Source organism: Lithobates pipiens, unplaced genomic scaffold (assembly GCF_037356315.1).
Source record: "Lithobates pipiens isolate NorthernLeopardFrog02 unplaced genomic scaffold, aLitPip1_a1.2 Scaffold_19, whole genome shotgun sequence".
Lineage (NCBI taxonomy): Eukaryota > Metazoa > Chordata > Amphibia > Anura > Ranidae > Lithobates > Lithobates pipiens.
The window spans coordinates 447,718,598-447,735,644 of NW_027507764.1; the positions used below are offsets into that span (position 1 = coordinate 447,718,598).

General features: G+C 41.8%; 1 protein-coding gene across 2 annotated transcripts in view; it reads right to left on the reverse strand.

Moving 5' to 3' along the window:
• Nucleotides 1-220: 220 nt before the first annotated feature.
• Nucleotides 221-17,047, reverse strand: part of TCEA1 (transcription elongation factor A1) — a 35,985-nt gene continuing 19,158 nt past the window's right edge. The window contains exons 4-10 of one of the 2 annotated variants that reach the window (XM_077492699.1): nucleotides 15,347-15,434; nucleotides 13,169-13,314; nucleotides 10,897-10,953; nucleotides 10,529-10,683; nucleotides 8,544-8,690; nucleotides 4,713-4,784; nucleotides 221-844 (exon numbers count right to left, since the gene is read on the reverse strand). In XM_077492699.1, coding sequence (XP_077348825.1) covers nucleotides 836-844; nucleotides 4,713-4,784; nucleotides 8,544-8,690; nucleotides 10,529-10,683; nucleotides 10,897-10,953; nucleotides 13,169-13,314; nucleotides 15,347-15,434 — 674 coding nt within the window. In that variant the 3' untranslated portion in view covers nucleotides 221-835. Of the gene's footprint in view, nucleotides 845-4,712; nucleotides 4,785-8,543; nucleotides 8,691-10,528; nucleotides 10,684-10,896; nucleotides 10,954-13,168; nucleotides 13,318-15,346; nucleotides 15,435-17,047 lie in introns of both variants that reach the window. The other variant, XM_077492698.1, reaches the window with a different exon arrangement.

Consider the following 17,047-nt stretch of genomic DNA (forward strand, 5'->3'; position numbering starts at 1 on the left):
GTTTGTAGCTCAAGTACTGAAATGTGCACTTAAAACTGTAATTTGTAACTTTTGGAGACGCCAGTAAATTTTAATATGGTAGGTTGGCAACACTGTTCAGGTGCCCGAGGTGACCTTTTTTTTTTAACATAGTAATGTCCCAAGTACAGCACCAGGTACTTGCTGAAATAATCCAAATTTTTTTTCAAACATTAAAGAGATAGAAAGTTGAAGCACAAAATACAAACAAATCTTTTTAATGAAAAGCTCTATAAAACGAAATCCAGCATGACACAATGTTTAGAGGGAATGAAGCTCAAACTAATCATGTTTCAACATAACTTACTTTGGTGTCACAATTGATTAGCAATTTTCATTTCATGATTAGAAGAACATTTCTAACATTGGAAAAGCCATACATGAGAAATATTAAACTTGTCCACAACCTGTGGCATTATTATGTACACTCATTTTTAACAGCTTTAGGGTCTGACTGTGCATGACTAATAGCATACAATACAGTTGGGGTATTGGCTAAAGTAAAAACGGATTTGTCGTATATGTTGAGACGGAAATGATAATGTCATAGGAGGTGCTGATAAAAGTTTAAAGTTGACCGTTATAAAATTAGTATTCAGTTTTAAACTTGCACCATAAAATTGGGGCATTTTTTTTTTTTGTTTTTTTGTGCAAGGCGAATTTTTTCCACAAATTGTTCAGTTCTTAAAAATTCACAGATTCCACAAGTTGAATCCAGCTTAAAAAAAAAAAAAAAAAAAAAAAAACAATTTCGGAGAACCACTTGATTGAATCAATTACAAAACTCACTCTTCTTTAAAGTCGGGTTACATTTTCTTCAACAAAACTGGAAAAAAAAAAAAAAAAGAGGAACGTTAGTTAACTTTATATCATTAGGCATTACCACTCAAAGCCTCTTTTGCCGGCACTCGACCCCCTCCCCATCAGCAGAGTAGCGCAGGGAAGCGCCAGTGAGACAAGAATGCTTTCCAATTTCAGAATTCCACACGCCGCACTGAGGGGGAGGCACTGTGCCCCACACATTGTAGATGGGAAACTTTACTGTAGCTGCGATCATCAGCTATTGTGATGGGGAAGAGATTTTGGGTTCAGTTCTGCTGGGGGGCGGTTCCTGTTTCCAGGAGGACGACGACTGATTGGCCACTGCTAAAGCCAATCACAGTCCTGCTAGCCCTGTCCACTATCTGGAGGAAAAATGACACGCTTGGTTGCCACTACTAATCTCAGAAAAAGGGGATTTCACCGATTGAGAAAACCACAATCAGGTGACAATTTGTGGAATTACTGTTGAGCTTCTGGGAACTTTGTTGAAATTCTTCCTGAACCTTTGCATCACTTACAACTGAATGCCTGCACTCTGTGTCCCTTAAAGCCACAGCCAGTATTCAGTGCAATGATAAATCACACCCAACTACTTTTTCTCAGCTGCGGGGGCCCAACTTATGATCCCGCACACAGGCCCACTGCTTTTAGAAAATGCCCCTGACCTGAGCTCATCATTGCGCATCCATTCCAGATGATTGTGTGTGACATCACATACAAAGCACGTGGGCTGGATGCAAGGGGTGGATCAGCAGGATGAGTGTGCCAGGACAGGTAGATGTGTCTCATCTCTGCTTTCACCACTCTGCATATCACACATATAGATGAGAAGAGGGAAAATGAGCAGGAGGGTGCAGCGGTGGGGAAACTGAGCAGGAGGATAGACCAGTATGGCAGACGAGTTACAAGGGTGGGGGCTACAGCGGTGGGGCAGGTGAGCAGGGGGGGGGGGGTACAGTGATCTGAGGCGTGAGAGTGCAGGATGTTAATTTCTCACTACTAAAACTAGTTCACAACATTTACTTTATAAAAAAAATCCTTTTCATGATTGAGAGTGTGAAGTTGGAAGTTTTTGTTCATAAAAATTAGCACACTCAATTTCTTTGAAAACATTATTCGGCACACTTTGCTCAAGAGGTTGCCTACCCCTGACCTAGACTGACTCAAAGAAATTGCAACTATTATTATTATACATTATTTATATAGCGCCAACAGTTTACGCAGTGCTTTACAATATAAAAAGGAGATAATAGTTACAATACAATAAAATACAAAAGGATTAAGAGGGCCCTGCTCAGAAGAGCTTACAATCCAATAGGGTGGGGCAGGTGGTACAAAAGGTTGTAACTGAGAAGAATGAGCTGATAGAAGTGGTAGGAGATTAGTTGGAGAGAGGAGGAGGAGGAGGAGGAGGTGTAAGCCCTCACATATACCCAGTGAAGTAACTGGCCTCAGATGATGCAGAGATTAAAAAAATCCTCCTACATAGGCTTTACATGCATAGCTGCAGACTTTAGCTTTCTACACCCTTTAGAAAGCACAAATTGTGTCAAAAATCTTTCCTCCTCTCTCAGCAGCACATATGGGTGGGTGGGGAGAATGGGCTTACACTGTATGAGCCAATTGGAGGAAAGAAACACCCCCCCCTCCACATAGGCAGAGGAACGAATCAACATACAGGGCTGTAGTCTGAATAGGCACGCTCTGCTTATTTCCCTTTAAGCTCCTTCTGACACAATTTTCAGTTCCATGTTTTCTCATGTGTCGGAGTGCTTGTCAAAAGCGACTCATGCTGATAAGAAGAACGAAGCACCCCGAGAGAAACGACACTTAGAGCTTTGGAGAGAGATAAGTAAATACTACAGATAAATGCGCTTAGTTCAACTTTCATGAGTGGGGTTTACAACAACTCTAAGGTTTACTTTTGTAAAGGCGTGATCCCTTGCTAGGAACTTATGGCTGGTAAAGGGGCCACCATGGAAAGCTCCCCCACCCTCATGAAAAAGGCCATCTCGCCTGCAGAAAATGTCACCAGCTTCTGAGTTCTCACACAGTTATGGATAATCCACGAGCATGCAGAGCACAGAAATGCTGTATGTAAAGCGTCAGCATTTTAGCTAGTGGCCGAAAAAGGGTTAAAACGGCCCGCAAAGCGTTTGCCAGCGGTATAGCTGCGCTGCCCCATTGATTTCAATGGGTAGGAGCAGTGCATACATCGCTCCAAAGATGCGGCTAGCAGGACTTTTTTTCACTGTCCTGCTAGCGCACCGCTCCAGTGTGAAAGCCCTCCGGCTTTCACACTGGAGTGAAAGGGGCCAGATTTTTCCAGGCACTATGCAGGCGCTATTTTTAGCGCTGTAGCCCCTGAAAAACACCCCAGTGTGAAAGGGGCCTTAGTGTAGAGGGTATAGTATTGTTTCTCAAGTTTAACAAACCATGGACCAATTTAATGAAGGCATTATATACAGACTGCCTCTTCATGTAGGTCACCCACTATCAATGCTTCCCCCCCCCCCCCCACCTTGGGTACATTATTACCAGTGCCTCCTAACTGTAGATGAATGTCTTTACAAAAAAAATGCCTAAATAACTCAGTACTAGCAGCGGTTTACCAGATAGCTTTTTATTTTTTATTTTTTTTAAACAATTTAGTTATAGGACTAAATTTCCAAGCAATACTGACATCACTAAACAGCAATGGGAAGGTTTTATTGCACCTAAATGCATAAGACGCCCCTCCGTTTTACTTACACGAGCCCTGGAATTCCACACGCCCAGGGTTCTCCACTCTTGATTGGATAGATTGATAGCAGCGCAGCCATTGGCTCCCGCTGCTATCAAATCCAATGACGCAGGTGCCAGAGGGGGCGTGGCACAGTCAGGCATTCGTGTCTATGGATGCAAATGCTGGACTAGGGAGGGTGCCGGCAAGGTAACCCCCTGGGAGGGCGCATCTCCTAGGGGGTTATCCGATTCGGGGAGGAGTCGGGAGAGCCCCTGAGGGACACTAGAAGAGGATGTTCGGGGCCACCCTGTTCAAAACAAGTTGCACAGTGGAGGTAAGCAAGTATGACATGTTTGTTATTTAAAAAAACAAACCTTTACATAAACACTTTAAAAGTGATTGTAAGGGTTTACAACACTTTTTGCTACAGGTAAGCCTATAATAAGGCATACCTGTAGCTACCCTGGATATCTCCTAAACCTGAATGGTTTTAGGAGATATCCCCTGCATATGTGCCGACATAATCGGCACATGTGCGCTGAAGCAATGGCACGTACGTGCCACTGCTTCAGCGAGTGTGCCGTTACCGGCGGCTCCTGCGTGCATGTGCGGGAGTGACACCATCGTGGCTCTGACCAATCACAGCGCCGGAGCCCGTTATACCTGGAAGTTTTGGTTTTTGTTTGTGGGTTTACAACCTTTTTAAAGCTCCCTCCTGTCCAGACCAATCTTTAGTTTTCAGCACTGTCACTCTTTGAATGACAATTTCGCAGTCATGCAACACTGTAACCAGATTAAATCTTTATAGCATTTTTTTCACAGAAACAGATACTTTGCTTAGCATTGACGTGTTAAAAATTTCACTTTGCCTCTTTATCATAAGGACATTAACAGCCAACAGATCTACATACACAGGGACATACCTACTGAATAAACATTCAGAAAATCAGGAAACATGTGCTCGCTCAGATGTTGGAAAGGATTAACGTAGACACAGCTCACCAGCAATAGGATGAGAACTTTGTGTATCTCCTGCTTCAAGTCACTATTTTTGTACCTTAGTTATGTGAAACTATTTTAAGCCTACTCTAAACAGAGCACACAGAACACCAGGGCAATTTAGATAACCAACAACGTTATATCTTACCTTCCAACGATTTCCACATGTATTACAGAATACAAATGTTGTCATAGGTTCATCAGCGCTTCGGGTCTGAACCTGTAAAATATAAACAGACATCCTTAGTGTGTAGACAGAAGCTTACACTGATATGCGGCTTGTGTGGTGAAGATAGACCAATAACTTAAGTCCAGTACACAACCCGATAGGTTGAACAAAAATAAAAACAAAAACAAAAACACCTCACAGATCAGGTAGGAGCCGCTATACTAACAATCCAATGTTAGTTCAGCGATCTTCCCTGCTGTGCTATTGTGTTCTGGCAGAACTTTCCGGTCAGCGCTCTGAGCCATTGGCTGAAAGCACTGATCGGCAGACCTTTTCGGTCACAACCCTTCAACAGAAAAACAAAAAATGGCCGGCTTCTGTGGGACCGGCTGCCAAACACACTGCCAAATGTTCAATGTTTCAATAGAAACCGGCCAATGTCGATTGACATTCAGCCAGTGTGTACTAGGCATTAGGATGCAGTAGGCACTTCTAAAGGGCTCAGGGGATGTTGGTTACTAACAAAAAAGGCCACTGATAATTTTGTGGGCACAATGGCTTCCCGGCTCCTGGGAATTGTTTGCCCCTGTACAAACATAACGCATACTTTCATGCAAACCATTGCTTCTATTAGTAAAGAAGTATTCATGGCTATTGAACAGAACTTTTATTTTTCTAAAGCAAACACTCTGAAATTACACACAAAAAAAAAAGCGTGGGGGGGTACTGCAATTCATATTTTCCATCCTGCAAAGACTGTTCATAAGCACTAGAGGGAGGTAATGAAGGAAGAGGCCAGCTAGGGAAGAAGTGATGTAATAATTGCCCCCCAAAGTTCTCTGTAGGGAATACATTCATTCTCTGCCAGGACCTATACACGTATTAGACACTTGGTGCGAGTTTTAAAACAAATGCAGATGTCAAAGTAGAGAAACGGAGGAAAAGAGAGCAAACAGAAGAGCATATAGACCTACTAAGAGGGAGGTGTGGAAAACTTATTGACCTCTGATTCATGCAACCAGAAGAGCTGAAACAGAGGTCAATCTCGTGAATGCTCCCCTTAAGGGCTATAGGCTATCTTTCATTACCATGTGGGAACACAAACTACAGTTGACTCTTAGGCTGGGTTCACACCTATATGAATAGGATGCGGAGGAGAAAATGACCGGCTCTATGGAGCCGGTTCACATGTCTCTGGGGCAGAGAGTAGGGGGCGGGTCCGAACTGAGAAGAGGGGAGGGGGTACTTTCTCCACTCAGCCTCCCATTGGGGGCATCGGGCTCAGACTGTGCCAAATAGATTTTTACTCCACAGAAACCTCTTAAGAAATTGTCATGGGTACCCCGATCAGTGGAGTTGAGGTCCTCCCATTCGGGTCATTTTATTCAACCTTAGCCAGCCACATAGTGATGGAGGGGGGGGTCGATTCTACTTCCAGAGATCAGGTATGTAGCTTTTGGCCATGTTAAACAGGTGAGGCAAGGCTCATCGCTTACAAGTCTTGTGACATGGAATGATGGTGTAAAAGGAACCAGGCTGGGTCCAGGTGAATTTAGTAGTCTGGAAATGTTTGAGATATTCATTTTACTTCAGCCTGGAAACTGCAGAGTCAATCGCATGTCCAGAAAACATGTACAATATCCCCACGGTGTCCCCACATCTCCAACAGTGATCTTAGGAGAGTGGGAACATGCGGTTAAGTAAAAAGTATAAGTTTTAGGAACTGTAACCATTTTTATACACAGCCACCCCCCCTCCCCCCATTTTCAGGGGCTCAAATGCAATTGGACAAATGAAAATCATAAATAAAAAGATCATTTTTAATATTTTTTTGAGAATCCTATACTGGCAATGACTGCCTGAAGTCTGGAACCCATGGACATTACCAAAGACTTTTTCTCCTTTCTGATGCTTTGCCAGGCCCTAAATGCAGCTGTCTTAAGTTGTCCTTTGATTGTGGGTCTTTCTGCCTTTAGTTTTGCCTTCAGCATGTAAAATGCATGCTCAAATTGGGTTGCGATCAGGTGATCGACTCAGCCATTGCAGAAAATTCCACTTTTCCTTCAAAAGCTCTTGGTTTGCTTTTGCAGGGTGTTTTGGATCATTGTCCATCTGTATTGTGAATCACCATCCAATCAACTTCGCTACATTTGGCCGAATCTGGGCAGACAGTATATCTCTAAATACTGCAGAATTCAACCGGGTGCTTCTGTCTCATCAATAAACACTAATGATCCAGCAACACTGGAAGCCATGCATGCCATCACACTGCCTCCACCATGTTTTACAGATGACGTTGTGTTTTGGATCATGAGCTGTTCCAAGCCTTCGCCACACTTTTTTCTTCCCGTCATTCTGGTAAAAATTAATCTTAGTTTCATCCATCCAAAGAATGCTTTTCCAGAACTGGTCTGGCTTTTTTAGAGATTTTTTTTGGCAAAGTCTAATCTGGCTTTTCTGTTCTTTAGGCTTATGAAGAACCCTCTGCATTGGCGCTCAGTCTTCTCTCGATTGCAGACTTTGACAATGGTATACCCACCTCCTGGAGAGGAGTCAAATACTTGCTCCACTCATTAAAATGCAAATCAATTTAGAACTTTTTTTTTAATGTGTTTTTCTGGATTGTTTTGTTTTTATTCTCTTTCACTGTTTAAATAAACTTAAAATGAATGTAAACCCTCACATATACCCAGTGAAGTGAACAGCCTCAGATGATACAAAGGAACGAAATGTATATCTGCTGTTTTCAGCTTTATATATATGTTCAGAAAGTGCACATCACGTTAGATTTTTCTCTTCCTTTATCAAGACTTTAGTGAAGCGCCCCCCCCCCCCCCCCCCCATAGGTAGAGAATCAGCTCTGTTGGTTGAATAGTTCAGCAGCCTGCCATTCCATTTATGACATCCTCCTCAACACAAAACTCTGACTGTTTTTATCTCAGTTGTCTGACAACTTGTCAGATGTTATCAGGCTGATAACAGAAGAATGGTGCAGGAAACAGCTACAGGACAGTGCTGTGAAGAGATAACAAAACACTGCAGATATATGTGCCCAGCTCAAAATTTCATGAATCGGGGTTACATCCACTTTAGACGTTAAAATTATAGACTGATCCTTTGTCAGTGGGACAACGTACAAAATCAGCAGAGCACCAAATTTTATTTTATTTTTTACAGTGAGGAGGGGGGAGAAGTAAGAGATCAACAAATCTATTGTCCTGCCAGCAGTTGGAGACCTTCTATATAAGCAACAAGACACAGGAGTCGATTTTTTTTTTTTTTTTGTTTTTTTTTTTTTTTAAGGATTCATTGTGCAATTTATACAGCATGTCTAGATAGACATTAGTGTATTTATTCAACATTCTCCCATCATTTTCAGAGGATTTACCCCATTTACAACAAAATAGATTCCAAAGATTCACCCATCAGCATGCACATACAATAGGGAGATTCCAATAACAAACAAGATTCACCAGCTGGCGCCTGAGGTGAATCCTCTTTGAAAATGGTAGCCAAATGCTACAAAACGCAGACAGATGATTGAACACCAAACATTTACGATCCAGCAATCCAATGACGGGGTAACAATGAAGAATATATCCCACTCACCTGTTTGCCTTTCATCTACAACATACTGACTGACCAGATCAGTCCACTAAAAAGAACAATCTGTCAATACTTATATTTACTTTATACGCTTTTTTTATTTATTTTTATTTTTAAGGCTTTGTGCCCGAGTTGAGAAAATCAGGCAATTGAAAGAAGCTAGAAGGAACATTGACCAAATAGTTCCTGTATCAGAAAGCTTACCTGTGTGTATGTGCAATTCTTCTTTTTACATTTTCCACAGCTAAACAGGTCCGTCTCTGTACCACCAGTCTTGGCCATTTGGTGCTCCCGGATGGCCTCCTTAGTCAGGTTCTTTCTCATTTCCTTAAGCTCATCACTGGCCATTTCCTGGGCAAAAATCGTAAGAAGCCACACTTCAGACAATTCATAGCAATTTAATGGCTGAACAACAGATGGACAAATTAAAAACAAAGCTGTTCAAGACAATGCAAATCAGACTTCATTTCTCCAGCCTACAAAAAGTAGTATATATATCTGTCCTGCTGCCAAGGACAAAAACGTTCACTAAACCAGACAGAATGAGCGCTGTTATTATTTAGTGAACCAATTTCTATTTCAACTATTCATCTTTTCGTGTCACCTGCTTGTTCGGTGGATCAGTGGTTTGATTAAGCAGATTTGTCATGCAATGAGAAGGCAGGTGACATCAGGAGCCAAGCTGCTGTGCAGTGTGACGTGTAAATCATGACACCAACTGAATAAAGTTACAAATCTTTTGCCAGGTAAACAATTCAATCAAAATGCATTGCAACTATGAATCAGAAATGTTTATCAGAATTTCAACATTGTTTTCTTATTAACCCAACCTTCCTACTGGAGGGCTCATGCACACTGGGCATAAATAAAACAAAAACAAAAAAAAAAAACCACAAAAACACTTTAAGAGGCGTTTGGCAGTTTTTTCCCAACCATTAAATGCACCTCTATGTTAGCCTATCTACTCACATGCACATAGGCATTTATAGGCATATTAGAAGAGGAGTGATTAGAGGCTGGGGGAGAAAAATAATCACTTGCATGTTCAGGAGAGGAGGCTTTGGGGAGAAAAACACTTAACACTGATAAACGCATGTAAATACGTCTAAACGCTAGATGCGTTTAGCACTGGAGCATGACTGAAATATGAAAGCCTGGTGATAAAAGAAAAGAACGGTGTACCAGGTAATCTGGTGGGAGGGAGGACAAGACAGCCATACAAGAGATAATCTTCTTTAATTCCACATTTTTGCAAATGTATTAAAATACAGGATTTATAGAGTGCCAATAGTCTGCTTAGCACTTTAGAAAACAGGAGGAAACAGTACAGTTATCATACAATTCAATAAACGAGGGCCCTGCTCATAAGAGCTGACAAACTAAAGGAAAGGGGCATGCAAGAGACAAAAATGGTAAAGACTGTGGGGGAGGGGGGGGGTGAGCTGAGAGAGAAAAGAGTAAAAGTTGAGTTGTGGGTAGAGAAAGCATAAGTATCCCTGGGGGTGTGTATCAAGGGAGAGATTGAGGTAAGGAGTTCCAGAGAATAGGAGAGGTTCTTGAGAAGTTCTGGAGGCTTGGGAGAAGGGGGATGAGGAAGCAGGAGATTTTGGGAGAACAATATAGAAGGTTTGGTTGATATTTTGAGAAGAGGTTAGTGATGTAGCTCAGGGCAGACTTGTAAAGTAAATGGCTTTGTAGATTAGTATTTTGAATTGCATTCATTAGGGCAGGCAGAAGCCAGCGGGGAACTTGGCAGAGGGGGTGGCGGATACTGACGTCCAGTAAGGTGGTTGAGTCTGGCAGTAACAGGCCAACAAGGAGGGAGTTGCAATACTCAACACAAGAGATAACAAGAGAATTGGTGCCATCATTGATTAAGAGGGGGACATTTTTACAGAGGTAACAGAAATATTTAGAGTGCGACTAGATGTGGGGCCCAAATAAGAAGCTGGACTCCAGGATTACACCTAGCACCCTGGCATGAGAGGAAGAACGGTCGATAGCTGTGCCATTAAGGTCGATGAAAAACCTCAGCCAATAAATTAACACTTTGCGCTTTTGATCTTTTTTTTTTTAAATCTTCTGTGAAACAAATTCTTGCACTAATCCTACCAAGGACAAGATGAAAGAGCTCAGGGGAGCACCACATTTTATGTACTACAACATCTGTGACATCTTTACACACTCACCTCTGCAGACATCTTGGCAAACACAATTGGAGAAATGTTGCCACAAAGGACATTTCGCCTTAAGTTTGGGTTTTTTCCATCCTTTAGGTTGGCGATTCTGCTCCGAACTCTGTTCTTGTACTTTGCATCTGTGTTTTTAAACTCTTGAAACACAGGTTCAATGCAGTCAAGGGAAAACAACAAACAAACACACACACACACACACACACACACCCCCCTGTACCCTTCATTCGTATATATATATGCCGGTCTACAAGCATCTTGAGGCTAGCCACATTTGACTAGCGAAAAAAAAAAAAAAAAAGGTAGGTCTTCATACCAACTATATACAATAAATTAATCCACAAATATTTTAATAAAAAGGATATCTTCTTCAATCTGAGCCCCAAGCTCCTCATCATCTGCACCAATTGTAATGTAATCATCTATAGGAAGAAAACCAAAAAATGTAAAAAAGAAAAAAAAAAAAAAACAATAGAATACATATATTATTACATGCAATGTTTTCTATCAGCCACTATGATATTGAATTTGCGGATCCTCAAATATGCTTCACTCAAGAATTATTTTCCAAAGCTGTATTGAAACTTGACCCAATGCCTGCTTACCCCCAACAAAAGATATTTGAATGAGATCAAATAACACGATCAGAATCAAATAGAATTTGCCAGCACCGTGCATAAAAGCTCTTTTCACTGTGCAACTGGGGAAAAATAGCAAAAGGTTTAAACTTTGCACAAGACTGAACTAATATACAGTACGAATGCCAAACAAATGGGGCTACTGTGTAAAATCTACATAAAAAACCACATTTTATTCATAATAAAAAAAACATTGTTTCAACTATTTAAGAAAAAAAATAAGGCAAGTTTGACATTATGGCAGCAACACGTCTCAAAAAAGTTGGGACAGGGCAACAAAAAGCTGATGATATACAACCCAAACTCTAAAAATGTTGGGGCAAGGCTATGCTTACTACAGTGTATCATCCCCTCTTCTTTTAACACTCTAAATTTCAGGGAACTGATGAAATCAGTTTCTGGAGTCCAAGGAGAAGAACATGGTCCCATTTTTTCCTGAGCATATGCTGCTCTAAAAACCTAGATATATCCTTTCAGCATTGATGTTGCCTTTGTGGATGTGCAAGCTGCCCATTCCAATGCACCCCTATACCATCAGAGAGTAAGCCTTTTGAACTGAAAGATGGCAAGCTGGAAGGTTCCTCTCCTCTTTAGTCTGAGGATGCAGCACTCATGGTTGTCAAAAAGAATGTCACATTTTGATCTGACCACAGAACAGTTTTCCACTTTGAAACAGACCATTTTAAATGAGCTTTGGCTCAGAGAAGACCGTGGCATTTCCAGACGATTACTGAAAACTCATCTCTTCAGGGAAGCCTATCCTGCCTTCAGATAATAAACAAATCTTATTTCTCCCATCAGTTCATCCCCAGTCATTACCTGTTGTTCCACCTGCCCCTCCCTATTAGATTGAAAGCGCTCAGGAGCACGGCCCGCCTAACCCTCTTGTATTGCTGCTGTATGGTTTCCCTTGATATCAAAGTGCTGCATAAACAGTTGGCACTATATAAATCCTGTATTAGACTATATAATAATAAACATTCAGATATGGCTTCTTCTTTGCATGATAGAGCTTTGCCTTGGATAGATGGTATGTCGAACTGGGTTCAGACAGTGATTGTTGGAAGTATTCCCGAGCCCTTGCAGTGATGTCCATCTAAGAATCATGCTCACTGTTGATGCAGTGCCATCTGAAGGCCCGAAGATCACAGGCATCCAATATTTGTTTTGGCCTTGTCCCTTGCACACAGATTTCTCCAGGTTTTTGGAATCTTGATATTATGTACTGTAGATGAAGGAAATATTTAAAGTCTTTGCAATTTTACATTGAGGAAAATTCTGAAATGGTTTGCCATTTTTTAGACACAGCTTTTCAGATTGGTAAACGTCTGCCCATGTGTACTCCTGAGACACTGACTCTCTTAAAATGCTCTTTTTATATCCAAAAATGTTACAAACCTGTTGCCAATCAACCTAATTAGTTGCAAAAATGTTCTTCCAGCTCTTTCATGTTAGTACCACTATGCCAGCTTTTTGGTGCCCCGTTCCATGAATTTCAAAGTTACCTTAATTTTTTTTTTTCTTAAAATGGCACATTTTCTCAGTTTAAACATGTGATGTGTTTTCCATTGTAAATAAAATATGGGTTTATGGGATTTGCAAATCATCACATTCTGTTTCTATGTAGATTTTTACACAGCGTCCCAACTTTTTTGGAATTGGGGTAGTCATTTCTGGATTGATATTATCAAGGATATTGTGAGGGATAAACTGCATATTAACTCATTCCAGGAAAAGCAACTTCCCAAACCTATGAAGAACGTTATGGAAAGGCTTACACAATTTGCAGTTTGATTCCTCGCAATTTCTTATGGTGCGATATTACAAAGATACATAAATATGCTTCTGTAATGTAATGCATCTCTCGCATACACAATGCTAAAGATTGTTATGCCCTCTAGTGGCCACAAACTATAAAAGAAAAAAAAAAAAAAAAAAAAAAAAAGATTATAGGCGCGTTTCTACACGTCTTAAGTTTGTTATATCTACTGAAACTCACCTCCTGTTTTCAGGGCTGCAGACAGCAGTTCTCTGCATTTAATCCTAACAGAGTCTGATGTACTAGGAGCTCGTGGATAAGAGGTAAGGAAGTTCTCAGGTGGGGCGGCACAGTCATCCTTCCGAAAGCTGGAATTACTGCTTGAACTGCTGAGTGGAAAAGAAAGGAGGGTAAAGCAGAACGGCCTATAAAACTGTATACTGCTCTGAACCAAACCAGAATCTGTCAGTCATTCTAATTAGATATGTACAATTTACTAGCAAACTAACAGACATAGGTTTCCAGTGCAGTGGAAATGTTCAGCTCTACTCACACAAAGCACCCAAAAAACTAGAAGCATGGCCTCATTAGTTGGTAGAGTCCAGGTAAAACTTAAAATTTACATCAAGACAGCAACTGAAGGAGAAATTTCAAACAAGTTCTGAAAAGCCATCCCTAAGTACCACCTAGGCTGGTCACTCACAGTAAAGTTTAGTCAGCAAGGAATTGGAAGCACAAGGGAACTAAAAGGGAGTTAAATTCACATATTTGCCAGCACACCACAGACCATCAATTACGTCCAAATCTTTATTTAAGAACAATCACATCACAGAAGACAGTGCAACGTTTTGGAGCCACGCAGGACCCCTTAGTCATCACATGTCTGACATTAGGGTCCCGTGCCACTTCAAAACATTGCACTGTCTTCTGTGATGTCATCATCTTTCAATAAAGATTCAGAAGTAATTGATGATACGTGGTGTGCAGGAAAATATGTGCATTTGATGGAAATATCGATACTACTAGAAAGGAGTTGGGAACATTGTCCATCTGGGTTGTAGGAAATATACCTCACAAAACACAGCAATACACAAAGCAGTGCTATATATTCAACTGCTTTTGTATATAACCAGGTAGTATAGAGGTGAAGAAAGTATCAAGTTTGATAAAGAATGCCCAATCTAAAAAGGGAGTAAAGCATTAAAGCAACCCATTGCATAGGGATGACATTGAGAATGATTGGCAGGCACCGCAGTGTTCGATGCGCTTAAAGTGGAAGTAAACTCCCCTATCGTTTTTCAGCCAAGGAAGCTGCCATCTTTGCCTCTGTTTAATCTTCAACTGCTATGGTGCTGCACATGTGATTCGTTATGACACCAGCCATTGGATGGTTTGATAGTTTGGCTGAGAGCACAGCCAATGTGCAGTTAGCATTCCCAGCATGCCTTTTATTTTTATTTTTTAACTGTTTAAATCCATGGGTTTACTTCCACATTAACAAGCATTGCTGTGCACCACAGAAGGTGTCCCAAATGTTTTGCAGGACCCCAAAAAAATAGCACATCTCAATAAATACAGATGTACCATTAAAGAACAGTTTCACTTTTAGAGAAGCCTCATGAGCCAAAATCCATTACCCTCTAAGTGTAGGCAAATACTTGCCGGTAGCGCCAATTCTGAGAAACTCGCCATGCCAAAAGCTGCACAGCTCCCCCCCAAATATATATATATTTTTTTAAACAGTCCTGGCAAGGTTCTGAGCCTGCTGTGGCTCCAGGGACATTCTTTTGGATGGCTCTGCACTCCATTTGAATTGGGAGTATGAACCTAATCACAGAATGAATGAGGGTGGCATCCCAAAAGGTGTGGCTTGTTCATGAACCAGTTAGAATCATTTAGATTTTTTAAAAAAATGCTGTGCAGTAAATTTATGACAACCATGGTCTGTAAGTAGGGATTTAACGACAGCTAGTACACTACTGAATTTGCGGGGAGGGAGGACATTAAAACGTTGACTAAAATAGGTTGCAAGTTTGGTTACCAGCAGTCACTTTTAAAAGTTGCTGACAGCTATGCCTTAGGTAGCCTCCTAGCAGCTGCGCTCGTAATGAGAAGTTATAAGAGTTCTCAATAAATTGACCAAAATTAAAACGCTAACAGGCCTGTGACCTTTAGCAAAACGCACCTCCTAACAAGGTTCATTCGTTCTAGTGGACAGCTTTGTTTTACAATAAACATTTATAGCAACCAAAGTACTTCTCTCGAAAGTCAAGCAGCACACTTTGTAGGAGGACTTATTAGTCAAAAAGATTCACCAAGAGCCGGTGAGTAAACATGGACACTCAATACTACCATCTCTACTGCGTCCAGGTGGGAAGGTTACCTTGTAAGACACAATTAGAAGTAGCTGCACAATACCTTTCTTCCCTGGGCTCTGGGCTGTTCTGAGCAGGAGGCAGTGGCTCTTTCTTCTTTTCCTCTGGTTCTTTGTCATCTGAAGGGCCATCTAGAAAAACAAGGGAAATGTAGCCTTAGAATTACAGCCTTACTGATGTAAAAGGGCATATCAACCAGTCAGTTATCCTTGGAAAATTAAACAATTGATTGTTAAAGCCTCAATCTGTCACATAATATTCTACACAAGACTTGGAATATATTATATCTGGAGCCAGCAAGTTTTTACAAAGGCCCTTTCATTCTTTAGCTAATATTCTCCCTGCAACCTGAGAAAAAAAAGTAAATGACATTACCGATCCTTGTCTGGACTGATCTATACTACACCAATGTTTCTCAATTCCAGTCGTCAAGTACCCCCAACCGATCACGTTTGCAGGCTTTCCATTATTTTGCACAGGTGATATGATCAGTTTCACTGCCTTAGTAATTACCACAGCTGTTTCATTAGAGGGAAATCCTGAAAACGTGACCTGTTGGGGGTACTTGAGGACTGGAGTTGAGAATCATTGCATTACACCATGGATTGAAGCCTCCTGGAGTCTCCTTTCATCCTCCCAGGCATTACTTGGGTGGATAAGAGGAGCTCTTCATCGAGAGCAAGAAACAACGACACAAAAAAATACAGATAAACAAAAGGTTGTGTACTTAATTTGGTTTTAAAAATCCCCCTACCAAAAAATGAAAGCAATTGTAAACTCATGTTTAAAAAACAAAAGCCTAAACCTGCTGGGTGAACACAGTGCTGGATCCTGGGACAGGGCAATGTCTTTATTGAAAAAAAATATAAAAAAATTAAATAAATAAAAAAAGTCAGCAGCTAGAGATTTTTTGTAGCTGCTGACTTAATTTTTCCAAATATGACTGAAGCACCTCTTTAAAAATGTAATAAAAAAATAAATAAAAAAAACCTTCAGTCTTCAGAATCACTTTAAATAGAAAGAGAAGTAACAGAACATCAAATTGTAAGTTGACCCCAGTGCCTTTGAGTTCAATCTGAACAAACATTTAAAATGGTAGAGGGGGCGTGGCCGGACGTTGAGCTGAGTGGACGCTCTGGCTGTGAGCTCCGGCCTTCCGAAGGCCTAAGTGGTGGATTCTCGGGTCCCTCTGTCCTTGCCTGGTCCTCGGTGCGGATCCCGGTGTCCCTCGGTATCTGGGGACCTCTGGGCACCGGAGACGCGGATCGCGCACTCGGCCTAGTCGGAGCATACGGCGGCCATCTTGGTACACCCCGCAGAACGGACGCCGCTGCCTCCTGCCATCCGGGCCCTCCCGTGGCTGTTCTTCGGCCTGCCAGGGGTCCGCTGAGGCTCGGGTACGCGGCGATCTCCTGGAGCCAGGCCGCCTGGAGTGGATTCCGCAGCTCCGGCCTGTTTGAGGGAAACGGTGGCCATCTTGGTCCACCCAGCAGCAACTCCTCCGCTGTTCTCTGGATCCACCGGCTCCCCTACACCTGCAGCTCCTTTCTGGACTGTTCTACTGCTGGGCACCCCTTCCCACGTGGTGAGTGGGACCGCGGATTCTGCTCCCAAGCCTACTACGTCGGTCAGCCAGGACATAGGTAGGAAGCAGCCATCTTGCTACACCCTGACACGAGTTATCAGCCTCGTTGCTTTGCCTTCCCTGGACCATCCCGATTATACAGCACCAGACACTGGCCTG